Source organism: Martes martes (genome assembly GCF_963455335.1).
Source record: "Martes martes genome assembly, chromosome: 5".
NCBI lineage: Eukaryota > Metazoa > Chordata > Mammalia > Carnivora > Mustelidae > Martes > Martes martes.
Window position 1 is genome coordinate 82,595,631 of NC_137892.1, and position 15,671 is coordinate 82,611,301.

At 40.5% G+C, this 15,671-nt stretch overlaps 1 protein-coding gene across 1 annotated transcript in view; it reads right to left on the minus strand.

Annotated features, from left to right (window-relative positions):
- The window catches only part of STK32A (serine/threonine kinase 32A), a gene marked incomplete at both ends in the record, with an annotated part of 125,869 nt that overhangs the window by 49,502 nt on the left and 60,696 nt on the right, over positions 1 to 15,671 (minus strand). The window contains one exon of the mRNA XM_080804263.1: positions 8,863 to 9,036. Coding sequence (XP_080660389.1) covers positions 8,863 to 9,036 — 174 coding nt within the window. The remainder of the gene's footprint in view (positions 1 to 8,862; positions 9,037 to 15,671) is intronic.

A 15,671-nucleotide genomic window follows, 5' to 3' on the forward strand; every position in this document is an offset into this window, starting at 1 on the left:
CTTGGACCAGAGAGATGTTATAAAAAGCCACAGATATTTGAAATATCTTGCCAGATCTGAAACAAAGAAGACAGTCTCTGGACAACATGGTTTACCATATACTAAAGCCAATGGATTTGACTTCTTGAATATTCTCATGGGTTACCCTAATTTTACAGGCAATTTTAGCAAGTTTTTTTTTTTTTTTAAATTCGGTCTCCCATCCCATAATATATTCAAAGCAGCCTATCAAGAGTGAGGACAGACACTGTTCTGAGTAGCACCTGCTACATGTGAAGATTGAAGTCTTAGCAGCTAAGCAAACTGCACAAGCACACTGTGTTAGTTTGCTAGGGCTGCTGTAACAAAGGACTACCAACTGAGGAGCTTGCAAAACCCCAGAAACATGTTTATCTCCCAGTTCTGGAGAGTACAAGTCAAAATCTTTCAGCAGGGCCGTGCTCCCTCTGAAACCTGTATGTGAGAGCCCTTCCTTGCTTCTCCCTAGCTTCTGTGGGTTTGCTGGTGATCTTGGGCCTTCCTTGCCTTCTAGATGCACCATTCCAGTCCTCCATCTTGACATGGTGTTCTCCCTGTGTCTTTCATGTAGTCCTCTCTCTCTGCCCAAATATCCTCTTTTGATAAGAACACCAGTTACACTGGACTAGGGCCACCATAATGAACCTCTTTTACTTGATTACCTCTGTGAAGACTCTATTTCTTAATAAGGTCACCTCCTGAGACACTTGGATTCAGGATTTCAACATATCTTTTGGGGAGAGATGCAATTTAGCTCATTGCCCATAACTGTATCTAAACCAATGTTTGCTGCTTTTGGGTAAACAGCAGTAAATAGCTCATCTGATCTTGAGGGTACTTATTATTTTTGTATGAGTGAAAATAAGGGAGCCTATATTAAGAGCAGACATAGGCTATCTTTGAATCAGATAATCCTACTTTTGAATCTGGCCTTAGTACACTATGATATTAGTAAAATTATTCAACCCCGTCATGGTACTCTCAAATTAGGCAGTACATACAAAATGTTTATTATCATGGTGGCCACTGGCATTTGCCCAATAAATGACAGCTCTTCTTAAGTCATTAAGAAGATGACATATGTGCTTCATAGCATAAATTAAATGATTAAAAAATGTTGGTGAACAGAAAGGAAGAGGCACCTCTAGGAATTAGAAAAACATGTCTCCAGATGACTCACTCCCACAGGCTTCAGAAAGCTGGGGGTGTCACTGAGTGGGCAAGTTCATTCATCTGTCACTCAATAACTGCTGACTGTAATGATCAGCTGCAGAAAGATCTCGTTTTCCCCTATGCATTATCATCTCAGGAAAATGAAGTGTGACTTTCAAGACAGGATGGTGTGTGTGAGTCAGACAAAAAGGTGAAATGTCAGCCAGGAGAGCTCTGCCTGTAACAAACTAAAGACCTTGGTTGAAACAGATACTTTTGGTCTGCAACTGGACAGTAAATAAGACCTTAACTGGCCAGTGTGCTAATAGCTGTTTATCACATCTCACCCTCACACGCTCTTTAGACAGTACAGTTTGTTTTGCTTTGTTTTTAAGATTTTTTCATGAGAGAGAGAGAGAAAGAGCGAGTGCACAAGTAGGGGGAGTGAAAGGGAGAGGAGGAAGCAGGCTCCCCACTGAGCAAGGAGCCCAAAGCGTGACGCAATCCCAGGACCCTGAGATCTTGACCTGAGCCAAAGGCAGACACTCAACCAACTGAACCACCCAGCCGTCACATACAGTACATTTTGGTTACACAGCCTTCTTGGGGAGAAATGGGTATGTGGTAGAGAGCAAAGAAACAATGAGATCATACATGAAGAGCATCCTACCAGAGCTAAGACGAAATCATCCTAGACTCTTAGGTGTGAAAGAACCATTCCTGATGGTTTAGTCTAGCCTCCTTGACAGGGAAGTTTGTGGCTATGTTTAAGGTCATAGAGGAAATAGGATGTCAGAATCTGGTGTAGTACAGCTTCCTTAGAGGAAGTATGGGGGACAGATTGATGGTGACCCCGATGATTCCCACTTCCTGGTGTTCATGCCTTGTATCATCCCCAGCTCCTGTGTATGGGCTGATTGTATGGCTTGATTCCAACCAACATTATGTAACAAAGTTGATGAGATGTCACTCCTGTGATTGTGCTCTATTAGGTAATGGTTATTTAGGGATATATACTCTACCTTTCTAGTATACTCACTCTAGAGTTTTGCTCTCTTCACTGAATTTGAGAATACAAGCTAACACGCGTCCTGCAGCCACAAAGAAATTAATTCTGCCAACATCCTGACCAGACTTGAAGTTGACCCTTGCCCAGGCCAGCCTGCAGAAGAGAACCCAGTTCTGGCCAATATATTGAATGCAGCCTTGCAGAGAAGCCAGTTAAGATGTGCCTAGACTCCTAATCTGAAGAAACCATGAGACTTATTTTAAGTCACTTTGTGGTCATTTCTTACATAGCATAAACAACTAATACACCATGGAGGAAAGACAGAGCAGAGCTCCACATGCTGTGGGCACACAATAGGAATGTGTGGAATAAATTTAAAAAGTTGCTTAAAACAGTATCACCCACAGTACCCTTTACCTGCTATGTTCACCCAAGGATCACAAGTCTGGGTTGTCCTTGTTCATTTGTTCAGTCACTGATTTATTCAGCAACCATGCTGGATTAAATTATATGCTGGGAATAAGAACACAAGTAAGGTGGTCTCCACCCATAAGGGCTTCAGTTTGGGAGGGGGAGACAGCAGTTGACCATTGTGAAGCTGCATTATAATGCATTCACAATATAACCATTGTGAAGATGCAAATGAGTGTGTGTGTGTGCTGGGATATGCAAAAAAACACCTATTTTATTTCTACTACGTGCCACAGGATATGGGTACTGAAATGTTTCTTTGGCTCCCTTTCACGCTGTGATATCATTAACTCTGGTTGAAGGGCACTTGTCTGTCCTTGTCCCCATTGGAGTCAACACCAAGAACACTGTCTAGCAACAAGGTGCTCACCAATCAGTTTTTGAATGAATATTTACGGTAGAGCCATTATCCCTAAAATTTTTCTTCACCATTGAAATGCTGACTTCTGGAAGAATGATAGCCACTACTTGCAAGTAGCTACTTCAGTCCAAGAGCAAATGTGGGAAAACTAGTTCCTATGTGTTTCTTCCTGAAGGCTCCAAGATGAACCCAAGTATCAGTTATCAGTCCCTGTGATGATAGCCAAGAAGACAAAGATGATGAATGAAAATACCATCCTGTCTATATTTTGGGCGATCATACATTTTCTTTTATTCCTCCTTCAATACATTCCAGAAATAGCTGGAGATGAAATGTTTGCAACTCTCTACCGTATCGCAGTTATCTCTACAAATTGCCTAATTAGAGTTTCATCTCATTCCTGTAGGATTCGGAAAGCAGGGAATATATATATATATATATATATATATATATATATATATAAGATTTGATGAGAGCGGGGTAATTCTTAAAGGAAAAAATGATCAAACATTCCTTCACAAATGGTATTTTGATCCAGGATGACTTACTCTTTTACTGTCGTGTACAATTGGCCTCATTAGCGTGAATTTATAACTGAGGCTTCTTTAACATCTGACCAGAGAGTGAATACAAATTTATCTTTGGGCCCTAATCATTACTTTCTATCACATTAGTCACCAGAGAGACTGTGGCAATCAACAATTCAAATACCACTATCCCCACAGGAAGGATTGTAACAGGTTTCATGTTCCCTGTTTTCTTCATAAAAGCAAATAATCACTGTGTCTACATTTTAAAATCCTTACTCACCGAGTTAATGTCAGTTAAGGGGGAAATACTGAGCTAGAAGCTGGCCATCATTTGGAAACTGACGCTGATTTTCAAGCTGTCCTCATAGAAAAATATTCGACATCTTGCTAATAAGAAAAGTGTCCAATTACAGAATTCAAAATTAATGGTTATGGTGCAATCCTGTGTCTTCCACAACAACTGCAGAAAAGAAAGTTTCTAAAATTGAGGACAAGTAGCTAAATATTCTACGTATTTAGGAAACTGCCAAAAATTAAAGTTGGTGGATTAAAAAAAAAAGTCGATAACAAACAAACAAACAACCTCCCCTTTATGTCTCGGGTGGAATTTATGAAAGAAACAGGATTTACAGTATTCAAAAAAATAACTAAAGTAGACACTGCTGGCAGGAAAGTCAATGTGAAGAAAAAAATGAAAAACAGAGATGATTCTCTGCAACCCAGGGAGATAAATGAGTGCTTTTATTCAGAGTACAGTTCCTCTGACATAGACTGGACTCTTCTTTCTGCTCTGGTTGTTAAAACCCTTTTAAATCCTCTGAGCTTTCAAGAAACTTTGTTTTGTCCCCTCAAACCGTCATCTTGTCTGAAGTACTTTAGGATTTCTCACACAATTTAGCATCTAGTTGTAGGCTGTTCTCTTGTGAGTGGGTTCCACATGGACCGTCTTCGCCTGGGCAGCCAGACTGCATGTCTGCAGGCAGTGGCCATGTCTCACCTTGTCCCACGGCCCCCTCAGAGCCACAACCATGCCGAGCACCAGCAGTGTGGAGAGTGGCGGAGACGTCTGCGTGTCCTTCAGGGAGGTCTCACCTGCTTGTTAGCCATGCAAACTTGGGCGAGTTACCTCATCTTTCTAAACCAGTTTCCTAGGCTGTAAAATGGGGACAGTGACACCCTCAGCCTCCTGGTTGTGAGCAGATTAAATGAGATAAATCACAAGTGCCCAGCAGAGCACCTGGTCCCCAGGAGTCCCTCAGTAAATGGCAGCCCACCACTGCAACTGCTCCACGTGGGTTCGGTGACAGAGAGGGATGATTTTGAATCTTCTGCCGTATCCAGAGACAAAATGTTGTTTTGCGTCTGAAATTAGGAACTCATATATTTTATATATACATATGGTCTTTCCTTGTCTTAGGAAGCTATTGAATTTCATAGACTCTGTTTTCTTTGCTCACACTGTAATAACTCAGAACTAGGGGTGGGTCTTACAATCCAATTTCTCTGAGTAGTGGAAAGATATTTTGTTTTGTTATCCTAGATGCCATCAAATCTAGCATAAATTTTGTGGATTTTTTTGAAGAAATTTTTTTTTCTTTGAGAGGGAGAGCAGTGAACAGAGGAGGAGGAGAATCTTAGGCCACACGCTAAGCATGGATGTGGGGCTTGATCTCATGAGCCTGAGATCATGACCCAAGCTGAAACCAGGAGTCAGGTACCCATCTGATTAAGGCACCCAGGTTCCCCTGAAGAAAGATTTTAAAAAGAGAATGAAACTACTCAAAAGCTTTTCATGCTTTTAACTCTGCCCTGCAAGCCGGAGCCTCAGAGTACCATCATTATTATCCTTTTAACACCTCAGACAAAGGAACACAGCTTGTTTTATTGTGTCCCTGTGTTTTAAGCCACTTGACACCTTCTCAATTTGATATTCGGTACTCTAGAGGCAGAAAGCCATGGTTATCAGAGCCCTGTCCCAATTAACATGTTTACTTGGCCACTACTGTCTTGAAAAGCCTTAATGATGTTGATATGTGTCCTGATTTTTTCCAGAACATTTATGGGTTTGCTTGTTGCCCAAGCATAATTATTAATAGTGACTCCTTTCATTCCCAGGATAGCCTGGTTTGGATGATAACTCATATGATTACTCCACGTGAAGACCAAGGCAGTTCTGAAAGTCTTGGTTTTCATGCCTTGTATTCTAATTTTGTCTTTGTTATTTATAAAACTGGCTTTTAGTCAGTCATTTGTGTGGTTTTGGCAGTGCTCATTCCCTCATATTTTTACTACATGCTGGTTATACAGTGAAAAGCCAAATACACAAGGCCCTAACTCATGAGGTTTATACTGTAGTAGAGCAGCAGATAATAAGTAGTTGCACATCAACATGTCACAGCTCCTGAGGACAGGTAAAAGGGGCTGCAGTGCTCTACCAGATGGAACACATGTGGGGCACCTGGGTGGCTCAGTCAGCTCAGTTTCTGCCTTCAGCTCCGGTCACAGTACCAGTATCAGGTCCTGGGATCGAGTCCCGCATCAGGCTCCCTGCTTAGTGGGGAGTTGGCTTCTCCCTCTGCCTCTGTCTGCGGCTCCACCTGCTTGTGCTCTCTCTCTGTGTTTCAAATAAATAAGTAAAGTTTTTAAAAAATACACACACACACACACACACACACACACACATATGTAACACATGGAAGTGCAGTGGGGCCTTATAGGCAACAGAAATACACTGCATTATTTTCTGACCCAAGAAGATGTGCTCTCATTTTCACACCATGCTCAGAATGTCACTGAGTTTGCCTCGCACTCATTTGCCATGGTTAGGAGACACTTCAGTTCAGAGAGGCTCTTCTGAGAATGGGCATGAAGTAATAATTGTGAGTGTGTAAAGGCCAAGGGGCAGAAAGTTAACCCCTGGTCTCTTACTTAAGTGTCAGAATGATGATGAGAGCAACAGAGAGCAATGGAAGACGTGAAGGGCAGCAATGTCTGGTGTTAGCAAACTCCTTAGGGTACAAATTATGTTGACTTCTCTGAGTTTTTTTCCCCTCCTGAATTCCTTTTGGAATACATTTCTAAGCATAGGGCAAAGAAAATGAAGCCCAGAGAGAAGAGGCAGGGACCCAGATTCAAATAGGGGAAGAAGAAAGTTGAAAGGTACTTGTCGCCATGCAGACTTCTCATGGTACCTGCCCTCCTTTTTGAGATCCAGAGTGTCAGCAACCCAAGCAGACTGTGGGTGGGCAATTTGGGGTTGGCTGAGTGAGCATGAATACCCTGAGAAGGACATCACAGACTACCAATAGGAAAGTTTCTCCTTCGAAAGAACCATGGGGTCCAGAAAGTCAGTATGGAAGAAAGACTGCTTGGGAACAGGGTTCCCAGTTACTGACAAAACACCAGGTGTGTTCATTTACTTCCAAGATCCTATATGATTAATCTGTCTGAATTCTGTTCATCTGTTGCCTGAAGACTGTATTTCGAATACAAATAAGTCCTCCAAAAGACAGGAAATTAAACAATGAGCGTATAGTTATACAGGGTTAAGGACACACACACACACACACACACACACACACACACACACACACGGATTGTTCCATAGTGTCTGCACAAAGAATCTATAAATTATGATGCTACATCTTCACTCACAGGCTCTGTACTAATCTGGACAAATTTTAGGCAAACGTCAACTTAGTGGTTGGCAAATAGTTTTTTTGGCCAGATTTTTACTACACTGTAAAGATGTAAACATACTTAAAATCCTAGCAAGTGCTTCAAAGATTAGAAATAAGACAGTGGCAGACTCACATGTGTTGATTTTTTCACTTAATGATGTATACTTAATGCCTATATTTCATATGTGTCATGAATTCGAGTTGGTGTAGTAGACAGAGTTATGACTTTGGGTTCAGAGAGACCTAGGTTTACTGACTTTACTGAATTGGTTCTAGGACTTTTTGGTAGAGTCTTTAAGGTTTTTCTATAGCATCATGTCATCCAGAAATACTGAAAGTTTTACTTCTTCCTTACCGATCTGGATGCCTTTTATTTCTTTTTGTTGTCTGCTTGGTGTGGCTAGGACTTCCAGTACTATGAAGTAGATGGAGCTAGAAAATATAATGCTAAGTGAAATAAGTCCATCGGAGAAAGACGAATACCATATGATTGCTTTCATACATTGAATTTAAGACACAAAACAACAAGCAAAGGGAAAAAAGAGAGAGAGAGACAAACCGAGACACAGACTCTTAACTATAGAAAATAAATGGATGTTGCCAGAGGGGAGGTTGGTAGGGGGAAATGGGTGAAATAGGTGAAGGGGATTAAGGAGGGCACTTATCTAATGAGCACTGAGTAATGTACAGAATTGTTGAATCACTTTATCGTACACCTGAAACTAATATAAGACTATACATTAACTAGACTAAAATTAAAATCAGAAACTTAATTAAAAAATTCTCATAAATACCCCAGATAATAATTTAATATCTCCAAATCATGGTTTTCTCATACTTAATATGGTCCAACTATACCTGCTCTGATCATTTATCCCACGTTATTATAGAGATTGACATACTATATAGGAAATCACCATTAAAACTACCAATATCTTTACATCACACAAATTCTACTCTTGAAACCAATACTATATCATATGTTAACTGATTAGAATTGAAATAAAAGCCTAAGCAAAAAAACCCTACCAATATCTTAAAAAAAAAAAAAGATTTTATTTCTTTATTTGAGAATGAGTGGGAGGAAGAGGGGGAAAAAATGTGAAACAAACACCATGCTGAGTGTAGAGCCTGACACAGGGCTCAATCCCACAGCCCAAAATCACAACCTGAGCCGAAATCATGAGTCAACTGACTGAGCCACTCAGGCTCCCCACCTACCAATATCTTTTTTTTTTTTTCCCCACCTACCAATATCTTTACAAATAAAAGTATTATCCTTTTTTTGTCTATTGTCTGTTAGAGTTTATAGCTACTGTGTTATTTCTCTGTCTTCATTTAACACAGATTCCACAAGGGAAGGAGACACATTTCTTGTATGTTACCTTTTCTTTGGCTAGTGCCAATACTCATTGATTCTGGTATTATTGTTTACTAACTGTGACTTTGAGCAAATTAAGTTCAATGTGCTCATTTTCCTTTTTAATCTTCAAAAGAGAGACAGTAAGACTACCTTAAGGGACTTTTGCAAGTGTCAGTGAGAATTACCTGTCATGTTCAACAAGAACTTGTTCAATGTACCAGGTTGTGGATTCTTTCCTGTACATTCCATGCAAGGCTGTCCCCTTAGACCTAACTGACCTGTGGATGATACGCTGGCTCTGCAGGTAGTCCAAGGCCATGGCCAGCTCACAGATGAAGAGTTTCACGGTGTCTTCCTGGAAACGGACATTCTGCTGCAGGTGGTAACGCAGGTCCCCGCCCAGCAGGAGGTCCACTACCATGAACATATCCTCCTCATCTTGGAAGGAGTACCTACAATAGAATTAGAAATGAAAGTGTATTAAATACATTTGCACACTAGAGAGTCCCAGAGGCAAATGATACCTCATAGATCAGAACAGAGTGTTCTTGAGCGAAGAGTTCAAGCTTTGGGAGCAGATGGTCTATCCCTAGGTCTATGACCCTACACCTTCAGTTTCCACATGTGTGAAGGGGAATAATAAGAATATCTACCACATTTGATCGTAGTAAAGAACAGATATTACATTTAGTGTCTTGCCTGACATATAGTAAGCACTCAATAACTATTAGCTTACAAAGCTATAAAGCTTAGTTACTAAAGAAAACCACACTTATCCCTTACCATTAACAATCATATCCTAACCACACCATTGCTGGAGGTCCATAAAATATGAATTACGAGGCGTCCTTGAACCCATTCGCATTCTCATTTTTCCACACGATCAACTTCATTGCCCAGCAACCTTAAAACAAATCATGTACCATGTTAATGATAAGAAAAACATATAAAAGGGCAATAAAGAAAGTACATAGTACAAGGAAGTAATTCACTTTGGGAGAGAATAGGGATAGGGAGTAAGGGAAAGCTTCTCAGCAGAAGTGAGACCTATGTTACGTTTTGAAGGATGGTGACAATAATAACCACAAAATGAAGTTAGTGTCACCGATGTCTCCATTAAGCCACTTCTCTGGGGCAGGTGCTGAAGCCCTCTACAAATGGCACTCCCAGGGACCCCCAAAATGCTGCTCTTAAGCTCCCACTTTAGAAATGAGGAAATCAAAGCCTTTGATACAAAGTCAAACACGTAATACATGGTAGAGCCAAAGACTTCTCCAGGTCCAAAAGTAAGATTTGATAGAGGAAAATAGTCAGCACTGAGCACAGAAATGGCAAAGAACACAGTGTGAGCGGAGAAAGGAAACTAGTTTGGGTTTGCTCTAACAACAGGTATGATGGGGAAGCATGGGCCAGAGAGGAACACAGTACAGATCCTCTGACAGGTGCCTGTTCACGAGTCTGTAGGCATTGGGGTGACATTGAAGAGTTTTAAGCAGGATGTACAATCAAGCATGGACTTCACGCTTGAGGGAGCACAGGGTGGAGAGATGGGAAGAGGAAATGAGACACAGGACAGCAGAACTGGACTCTGCTGTTTGCAAAGAGCCTCTCATAAAAAATGCATTCCTGCTGCTATGATTTATTTTGTTTCCTTTAAAGCAAAGACAGGATTTCTGGGCACAGTATTGCTCTCGGAATCCTCACTGTTTTGACATGTTTCTTTTGACATAATGTCACTGGGATCACATTTTAAACTTTTATTTGAATCAAAGAATTAAGTGTTCTCAAGCAGTGCCGAGGGATGCAAACTAATTCCTGGTGACAAATTCTTTGCTCAGGAAAGAAATGGAGAACACCAATGACTATAGAACGATATTTAGTATTTTTCCTTCTCTGTAACAATCATTGTGCTAAAGGAGAAGGTGGGGATTTGCAAGGGAAAGAAACAAGAGAAATTCAATGAAGCATTAATCTGAGGCAGTAACATTCTGATGAACACTACCAGTCTCCGATGTTTACTTGTCCAATGAATACAATTTTGTTTACCACTGAAGACTGATTCACATAGAAGATGACAGATATTAAACCCTTGGAGGAGTTTAGACAGAAATGCAGGAAGCGCTTTTTAAAATTCTGACAACGAATACATTTTTAGCATTGTCTTCTGGAAATGACATTCTTCACCTCAGTGTGATAACTGGCTGGTCATCTGTGCCATGGTTTTAATGGGTACCAGAAAAAGGGCCTGGACTCAGCTATTTGGTTCACAGTCTTTCCTACTGCACTACTGTGCGTTATATTTGTTGTGTTTTATAGGGCTTTTGGTAAGCCGCAATGTGCTAATAAACATGTAATCATCCCTGGGACCTGTTGCACCTTCAATTGCTTTCAGCTAATGAAACAGAAACGATCCCTCATGGGATGTGGTGATATGGGTGAGGCCTGGGTATCCAAAAAAGAAGAGATGCCAAGGGAAACAGCCTCCACAGACCAAGCTAGCATACAGGGTAGCTGCTGACTGCATTTAGCTCCCATGGCAGGCAGGTCATGGTCAGAAACCTGGTGACATACCAGAAGACTCCTCTCCGATCTCCACTGAACTCTAAGGACGGGCAGTGGTATTATTAAATTTGCCCTGATGAACAACCTTTTTAATGAGACTTGAGTGAAGCTATTTTTATTCTAAGAACAGACAGATAAAGGTGTCAGTCATAGGCAAGTTAACAACAGTGTTCTACCATGCAAGGGATTATTAATCAAAGAAAGATGTAGCCGAGGCAAGAGACAACATGCTTCCCTTGTCCAGCATGATATAAATTTATTTAATCATGGAGCTAGGTTTGGCTGTTAAGAATCTTTCTCCTTCAGTGCATCAGATCTGAAGCCCCTTATACAGATCTTAAAAACTCTCGGAGAAAGGGAAGATGAGTATTTGATTATACAGAACCATATCCAGTAAAATATGTGGGCATAATATAGTTTGGTGATGACTAGAATATGCAAGATCACACCATAGTCTGATTATTTATTGATAAAAGAGTAAGAGCTTCCTTATACCTTGTCCATTTATCACAGAGACTCACTGTTGCATTTCCATGACTTTTCTTTCTTAGCTGACAGCTCCAAAAATACTAAGTCTGGTCCCACTGTATATGAAATGCACTGCAGTGTTCTCAGTAGGATAAGAGATAATCAACAAAAGACTACCACATACTCCACCCTGTTACACCATGTTTGACCCAGACCACGGCAGTAGCTACTCATAGCTTTCTCTGGATAATCTTGGACCTCTCCAGTCCTTTCTACACACCATAATTATTTGTTTGTTTGTTTGTTTATTTGACAGAGATCACAAGTAGGCAGAGAGGCAGGCAGAGAGAGAGAGGAGGGGAAGCAGGCTCCCAGCTGAGCAGAGCCGGATGTGGGGCTCAATCCCAGGACCCTGGGACCATGACCCGAGCCGAAGGCAGAGGCTTTAACCTACTGAGCCACCCAGGCACCCCCATAGTTATATTTTTACACCATGAGCTTTATATCACCCAGCCACATAAAACCCTTTCACCTCTTTCCATGGTGTATAGGATCCTGTATGGTCTGTCTCTGTTTACTTTTCCAGACTTAACTTTAGATCTCTTCCTTCCATCCCTCATCTAGTAACTGATGCTATCTCCAGCCTTAGAAGACTGCAGTGTAGTGTGGCCCGTGCCCATGCTCACGATGCTGTCCCCTATCAGGCTCTTTTCATCTCTTACCCTTAGCCCAAGTGACACTTGTCAGGGAGACATTTCTAACACTCCATATTAAATCAGGTCACCTTGATACATACAATACCTTAGCGTAAATTGAAAATATTTTCTTGTGTGCTTTTGGCTTAACTGTCTTCATTCCCACTATGCTACCAGGATGCATGCCTGCTTTTACTCATCTTTGGCTCCTGAGTACACTGCCTAAAATGTAGCCTCTACAAATAGCTACAGAAAATAATAATAACAAATTAATAAATGAACTAAAGAAAGGAAAAGGTTAAAGCCCAAGCTTTGGTTGTATGTGCTATACATACATTCCTTGGGTTTTATTCTTTATTTTTTTTTTTTTTAGAACAACCAGACCTATTTTTTTTTTTTAAGATTTATTTATTTATTTATTTATTTGGCAGAGAGAGATCACAGTAGACAGAGAGGCAGGCAGAGAGAGAGAGGGAAGCAGGCTCCCTGCTGAGCAGAGAGCCCAATGCAGGACTCGATCCCAAGACCCTGAGATTATGACCTGAGCCGAAGGCAGCGGCTTAACCCACTGAGCCACCCAGGCGCCCCAGACCTATTTTTTTAATTTAAATTCAATTAATTGGCATATAATATGTTATGAGTTTCAGAAGTAGAGGTCAGTGATTCATCAGTCTTATATAATACCCAATGCTCATTACATCACATGCCCTCCTTAATGCTCATCACTCTGTTACCCTGTGTCCTCACTTCCCCTGCCTCCAGCAACCCTGCTTGTTTCCTATAGTTAAGAGTCTCTCACGGTTTGTTTCCCTCTCTGATTTCATCTTTTTTTAATTGACATACAGTGTATTATTTGCCCCAGGGGTGCAGGTCTGTGAATCATCAGTCTTACACATTTCACAGCACTCACCATAGCACATACCCTCCCCAATGTTCATAACCCAGCCACCCCATCCCTTCCCTCCCACCCCTCCAGCAACCCTTGGTTTATTTCCTGAGATTAAGCATCTCCTATGCTTAATCCCATCTTGTTTCATCTTTTTCCCTCCCTACCCACTGTGACCCTGTGCCCCGCCTCTCAAATTCCTCCTGTCAGAGAGATCATATGATAATTGTTTTTCTCTGATTGACTTGTTTCACTCAGCATACTACCCTCTAGTTCCATCCATGCCTTTGCAAATGGCAAGATTTCAGTTTTTGATGGCTGCATAGTATTCCATTGTATATAATGGAATATATACAATGATATATATTATATATAATATATACAATTATACATACATACACACACACACACACACAATGATATATACAATGATACCACGTCTTCTTTATCCATTCATCTGTTGATGGACATCTAGGCTCTTTCTATAGTTTCGCTATTGTAGACATTGCTGCTATAAACACTTGGGTGCACATGCCCCTTCAGGTCACTACATTTGTATCTTTAGGGTAAATACCCAGTAGTAAGATTGCTGGGTTGTAGGGTAGCTCTATTTTCAACTTTTTGAGAAACCCCCATACTGTTTTCCAGAGTGGCTGCACCAGCTTGCATTCCCATCAACAGTGTAGGAGGGTTTCTCTTTCTCCGCATCCTAGCCAACATATGTCATTTCCTGACTTGTTAATTTTAGCCATTCTAACTGGTGTGAGGTGGTATCTCATTGTGGTTTTGATTTGTATTTCCCTGATACTGAGTGATGTGGAGCACTTTTTCATGTGTTTGTTGGCCATTTGGATGTCTTCTTTGCAGAAATGTCTGTTCATGTCTTCTGCCCATTTCATGATTGGATTATTTGTTCTTTGGGTGTTGAGCTTGATAAGTTCTTTATAGATTTTGGATACTAACCCTTTATCTGATAAGACAATTGCAAATATTTTCTCCCATTCAGTCAATTGTCTTTTGGTTTTGTTGACTGTTTCCTTTGTTAAGCAAAAGCTTTTAATCTTGATAAAGTCCCAATAGTTTATTTTTGCCCTTGCTTCCCTTGTCTTTGGCGATGTTTCTAGGAAGAAGTTGCTGCGGCTGAGGTTGAAGAGGTTGCTGCCTGTGTTCTCCTTGAGGATTTTGATGGATTCCTGTCTCACATTGAGGTCTTTCATCCATCTGGAGTCTATTTTTGTGTGTGGTGTAAGGAAATGGTCCAGTTTCATTCTTCTGCATGTGGCTGTCCAATTTTCCCAACACCATTTGTTGAAGAGACTGTCTTTTTTCCACTGGACATTCATTCCTGTTTCATCAAAGATTAGTTGACCATAGAGTTGATGGTCTATTTCTGGGCTTTCTATTCTGTTCCATTGATCTATGTGTCTGTTTTTGTGCCAGTACCATACTGTCTTGATGTTTAAAGCTTTGTAATTCCAGATGTTTTACATCTGGAATTGTGATGCCGCCAACTTTGGTTTTCTTTTTCAACATTCCTCTGGCTATTTGGTGTCTTTTCTGGTTCCATATGAATTTTAGGATTATTTGTTCCATTTCTTCGAAAAAAATTGATGGTATTTTGATAGGGATTGCATTAAATGTATAGATTGCCTTAGGTAGGATACACATTTTCACAATATTTGTTCTTCCAATTCATGAGCATGAACATTTTTCCATTTCTTCATGTCTTCCTCAATTTCTTTCATGAGTACTTTATAGTTTTCTGAGTACACATTCTTTGCTTCTTTAGTTAGGTTTATTCCGAGGTATCTTACGGTTTTGGGTGCAATTGTAAATGGGATTGACTCCTTAATTTCTCTTTCTTCTGTCTTGCTGTTGATGTATAGAAATGCAGCTAACTTCTGTGCCTTAATTTTATATCCTGACACTTTGCTGAATTCCTGCATGAATTCTAGCAGTTTTGGGGTGGAGTCTTTTGGGCTTTCCACGTAAAGTATCATAATCATCTGCAAAGTGAGAGAGTTTTACTTCTTCTTTGCCAATTCGGATGCCTTTTATTTCTTTTGTTGTCTGATTGCTGAGGCTAGGACTTCTAGTACTATGTTGAATAGCAGTGGTGATAGTGGACAGCCCTGTTGTGTTCCTGACCTTAGGGGAAAAGCTCTCAGTTTTTCCCCATTGAGAATGATATTTGCTGTAGGTTTTTCATAGATGGCTTTGATGATATTGAGGTATGTACCCTCTATCCCTACACTGTGAAGACTTTCGATCAAGAAAGGATACTGTACTTTCTCAAATGCTTTTTCAGCATCTATTGAGAGTATCATATGGTTCTTATTCTTTCCTTTATTAATGTATTGTATCACATTGATTGATTTGTGGATGTTGAACTGACCTTGTAGCCCAGGAATAAATCCCACTTAATTGTAGTGAATAATCTTTTTAATGTACTGTTGGATCCTGTTGGCTAGTATTT